The 4,889-nt window shown below is 37.5% G+C and overlaps 1 protein-coding gene across 1 annotated transcript; it reads left to right on the top strand.

Annotated features, from left to right (window-relative positions):
* LOC133705499 (nuclear transport factor 2-like) lies at nucleotides 1–4,599 on the top strand. The gene is made up of 9 exons (XM_062130750.1): nucleotides 1–359; nucleotides 1,328–1,515; nucleotides 1,884–2,178; nucleotides 2,257–2,495; nucleotides 2,573–2,741; nucleotides 2,849–2,970; nucleotides 3,060–3,125; nucleotides 4,004–4,055; nucleotides 4,149–4,599. Exons 2-9 carry the CDS (start codon nucleotides 1,330–1,332, stop codon nucleotides 4,382–4,384), a joined length of 1,365 nt encoding a protein of 454 aa, XP_061986734.1. The 5' UTR covers nucleotides 1–359; nucleotides 1,328–1,329; the 3' UTR covers nucleotides 4,385–4,599.
* The last annotated feature ends 290 nt before the right edge of the window (nucleotides 4,600–4,889 follow it).

A 4,889-nucleotide genomic window follows, 5' to 3' on the forward strand; every position in this document is an offset into this window, starting at 1 on the left:
GGCAGTCAACAGTACAACGTAATACAAGATTTCTCACCCGCCGCGCGCCCCCTCTACTTCGTTCTCAAGACAAAAGGTAAAAGAGAGAGAGAGAGAGAAGGAGAGAGTTGGGCTTCTTCTTCATACGTTGAAGTCCGCTGAGCGACAAATAAATACCAGTCCAACCCTAATAAAGTATAGATTTCTTCGCCGTTTGTACCTTTCTTCGCCAGCAACCGCACCGCTACGTCCCTCTCTCTTCCTCTCTATAGAGATAATAATAACCATCTAGCGCCGCAAGGCACAGTCAGTGTAGTAGATTTATTCATCATCTCTCTTGGCGGCGAGGGAGAGAGATAGTTTACTGCTGTTTTAACAAGGTTAGAAATCACTTAATCCTGCTTTTGTTTGATTGATTGTGATGTTTTTGGATCATCTGCTGTTTCATTGAGTGGTTAAATCATAAGGATCGTTAAATTAGGGGATTGCATTGCTGTATTTGTTTAGATCTGGCTGTTATTTTTTTCGTTTTTTGTTAATACAGATCTGGATTTTTTTTTTGTATCTGAGTGGTTACAGTTTGACTTGATCGAATGTTTTTTTTTTTTGGTTTTAGCTAATGTTTGTTTATGTTCTTTTTAGTTTTATTTTTGTTTAAATTATTTGATGGACTGGTTTTGGCTGTAAAGTTTGGTTTTTTGAATTTGTTTTTGTTTTTTTGCCTAACACAACTAGTCAAAATCTTAGCTTTGGTCGCGTAGAAAACAGTACTGCGTATTTTATTGGAAGATGCAGAAACATCATCTTTCTCTTATATTGATTAGTGTTGCGGCCTAATCTGCTGTTGGTGTTATTGTGTTTCTTATTTCTTGTTTAAGACCCAATTTTTGAATAAATTGGATGTTAAAATGATAATGCCAATCGGGCTTTCTACTTTCAAGCCCCATATTCTTCTCTTTTCTTAAGCATATGGTTTAGGGTTCAGATTTTGAGATAATGAAATTGGTTCCGCATTGGGATTAGGGTTTAATGATCTTATGTAACCTCTTTCTTTCTTTTCTTAAGAAAACCGTTGTCATTCATGTTGTGGACTATGATTGCCTAGCATTTGTTGTGAATGCAGTATTTATTTGCGATTATGGTTTGCCGCTATGTTTGTGCTGGTATATGTTTTGTAATTTCACTTTCTGTCTAATTTCAAGCATCATGCTTAATATTCTTTGATGTTGAGTTTCTTATTTTTGTCTGCTTTACTTATTACTCTCCATTCATTTATATTTATATGTAAATTTAGCTTGGCTTTGATTTAAAACCTTCGTTAGTGAATAGTATGTGTTTATTTCCGCAGAGATGGCAACACAGGTGGATGAATCTACCGTCAAACTTAACCCAAAAGTGGTGGGGAATGCCTTTGCAGAGCAATACTACAACACCTTATCCAAGTCTCCAGAGCTGCTTCATAACTTCTACAATGATTTGAGCCTGATCAGCAGGCCAGGCTTGGATAGTTCAGTGTCTTCTGCTTCAACTTTAGAAGTAAGTTCTGTGCAACGAAAATTTTATAGTTTACCTATGTAGCTTGTTTGTTGACTTTAATAACTCCTCGGCATGCAATAACAGCACTAGTCATGTAAACTCAGTCACACTGAAGCTATTCTTTTGCTTTGATTGTTTTCCATTAATCCCTCGATACTCATTTTGTTCTCTTAAATTGTTTTACCTTGTGCTAGTTCTATGAGAAAATGTTGGTTCTACCACTTTCTGCCATTCTATTTTCCACCGAAAACAATTGTGGGCTAGATTTTTTCCTGCTTACACCACTGTTTTAACCTTTTTTTATCTGTTACTTTGGCTTTTGCTGTGGCCTTCCCTGACAAAGAAATTGGAACCTCTTTTGGGTGCAGGAAATTAAAAAATTGATACTTTCTCTTGACTATAAGAATTGTGTAGTGGAGATACAGACTGTTGATTCTCAAGAATCTTATGAGAATGCGGTGATGGTGATAGTTACTGGTTTCTTTGCTGGAAAGGACAGTGATAGAAAAAGATTTACGCAAGCATTCTTCTTGGTCCCACAAGATGATGGGACGACATACTATGTTCTGAATGATATTTTTAGATATGTGGAAGAATCAGAGAATAAGAAAATTAGTGATGCAGACAATATTGCTCCACCTACACCTGTTACCCCATCCCCTGGTAGGTTTATGTATGGTTTTCATTGTTTTTTTTGTTGCTTTAATGCCCAAATATTTACTATTAACTTCGTAATTACAGAGCCACCTTCCTTTCCTGATCACACTGTCGCTGTCAATGTATCAACCAATTCGGAGGAGGGTGGGGTTCAAGCTAAAGAATCTGGCCATCCCTTGGACAATTGGGAGATTCCCACTTCTGAGAAAGATATTGTTGTTGAGAAAGAGGTCGTTGCCACTCAGAATGATGCTCACCCAGTTTCTGAGGCAGTTTCTTCTAGTGTGCAGGAGGATGCTCCCAAGAAGTCTTATGCATCAGTTGTTAGTACTTCTATATATATATTTTTTACGAGAATTGGTATGGAATATGATTGATTCTTTTGTTCTTGTTTGTTCAGGTAAATGCATTGAATCTCAAAACACAACCATTTCAACGGAGGGTTTCAGATGTGAAACCTGTGAAACAGTCATGTACAGCTGTACCACCCATGGCTTCTTCTCATCAAACAGGTTCTCCTCGCCCACCCAGCAACAATATTGTGGAAATCAACAACAACAGTACTGCAGGTTTTTATTTTTATATATTTTTAGTTTATGTTTGGGTTAATACTTGGATGGAGTTTGTAGCTTTTCTTGCATCTTTAAACCTCTTTTGCTCAATTTTCCTGTTTCAGTTGAGGGTTACTCCATCTTTGTTGCAAATTTGCCTATGGATGCTACTGTTGACGAGCTTATACAGACTTTCTCAAAATTTGGGGCTATAAAACCTAATGGTGTGCAAGTCAGAAGTTATAAGGTTGGCCTCGTGTTTATTCTTGTAAATTTGTGTTGAAAATTGTCTTCTGAAACAATATTTGTGTGTTTATGTTCCCCTTCTCTCTACAGCAAGATAAGAACTGTTTTGGCTTCGTGGAATTTGAATCAGCTAATTCTGTGGAGAAGGCCCTTGAGGTATTACTGTTTTTTTAACTTTTCTGGAAGAAAGTCTTTTTCTTTCCAAATTGTTTGCTAAAATGTTGGATCCTACATTATGGTGTACAGGAAGAATTAATTTTAAGTTTAGAATTTCTGTGATTTTATTGTTATTTAGGTCTCTTGCTAACTTATTTATAATATTTGGATTTTATTAATTTGGAATTTCTATGTTAGTGGCATTTGTTTACAATTTTATTCAGAACTCTTTTAGGGCTTTATTGTCTCTAAACAAGCACACTCTTGATTATGCTATGGAGGCCATTTTATGATGACTGGAAGTTGAGAGAATCTGTTTCACATTTAGAGGTTTGAAGAAACATTCCTGCGTGGCTTTATCTTTGGGTTTTTTTGGATAGGGTACAAATGATTGTTCCTTCAATAACCTTTTGCTGCCATGCAGGCAGTTTATATTGCTTTGTTAATATCCCAAAGTCTGGTCTCAGTTTCATTTGTTCATTTCAAATGCAATTACTTTTACTGGTCCTCTGTTGATGGGAGTTTTTGTGGTACATTCAGATAATGTCATTAAACATTATGAACTATGTTCAATAACCTCTGTTGTTCAAACGATGTTTATCTGCCAACACTTGTTTGATGAACTACTAATTAGAAGTATAAATTCTATTATCATTATGCAAAGTTCTCTCTCCCTGTCTTGCCATTATCTGTAGTGCTCTCCCCTGGGTTGTAGTTTGAATCTGAAACCCTCCTTGGGGTAGTGTTACTTAACCTCTTCTACAATCTTTCTTGCTGGCACCTCATTATTGGTAATCCATGCTTGAATGTATGTTTAAGGCATGCACTTTCCACAAGTTGCAAGTTCTGCTCGCGTCTGAGATTGTGTGCTATTTCAGGTCTCTACTGTGACGATTGGCACTCGAACAGCACATATTGAGAGAAAGAATGGTAAGATGAGTTGTTGATCCATATAATTTAGCTGTCTGTGTTTTGTCCCAACAATTGGAGGGTACATACAAACTGACTATGGTGTTTTTGCAGCCAAAACTGATGGTGAAAGGTACCCTGGAAGAAAGGGTGGTTTTAGGAACGACAATTTTAGGAACCGTGGAAACTTTGGTGGAGGCCGTGGCTATGGCAGAAATGACTTTGAGAATCAGGGTGGAGTCTCTGGTCAAGCTCGGGGCACCGCCGGACACAATGGAGAAGCTAACAAGAGAGTTTATCAGAATGGGTGGGCTAGGGGTCCCCGTCAAGCTCAAGCTGGGAGGAACTAGGCCATCTTTTTTTGCTAGAATTATGTTTATTACATTTTCCCCAATTCACAATTAGATAGGAAAGATTTAGGCTTGCTCGAGGCATTTTTAGTTCTTCGTTAAATTTTGGTATTATTAATTTAGTTGTTCTTGGGTATCAGAAGAATGGAATATGCAGAGCATTGTGTTTTGGATTTTTTTCTTAAGAAATTATTTTAAAGAAATTTTCTGGTGTTGATGATGTGGTTTCACAACATGCTTAAGTTGCCCTGCCTATTTGAGTGGAAAGCATATAAACTTCGTTCTGGTTAATGAAGTCCCGTGGAAGATAATGCCAATTCTGTCACCGCCTTGTTTGATCTGCTTTCTGGCGGACTCGATGAAACTGCTGCAAGCTTCCTTTGTCTGTACATGCATCAATCCACTAGGAGGAGCCTGAGAGACTGCTTGATCTCCCTGCATATCTTCTTTTTCTTCCGATATTATTTCAATTCGTTCCTACCCAACAAGATCTTCGGCGCCCCTG

Source organism: Populus nigra, chromosome 10, assembly GCF_951802175.1.
Source record: "Populus nigra chromosome 10, ddPopNigr1.1, whole genome shotgun sequence".
Classification (NCBI taxonomy): Eukaryota; Viridiplantae; Streptophyta; class Magnoliopsida; order Malpighiales; family Salicaceae; genus Populus; species Populus nigra.

What these genes read in the sequence shown, in the direction of transcription:
- LOC133705499 (XM_062130750.1), top strand. Translation starts at nt 1,330, where the DNA reads ATGGCAACACAGGTGGATGAATCTACCGTCAAACTTAACCCAAAAGTG. An exon ending in CTTCTGCTTCAACTTTAGAA is followed by an intron (nt 1,516 to 1,883) that starts GTAAGTTCTGTG and finishes TTTTGGGTGCAG; the next exon opens with GAAATTAAAAAATTGATACT. An exon ending in AGAAGTCTTATGCATCAGTT is followed by an intron (nt 2,496 to 2,572) that starts GTTAGTACTTCT and finishes TTGTTTGTTCAG; the next exon opens with GTAAATGCATTGAATCTCAA.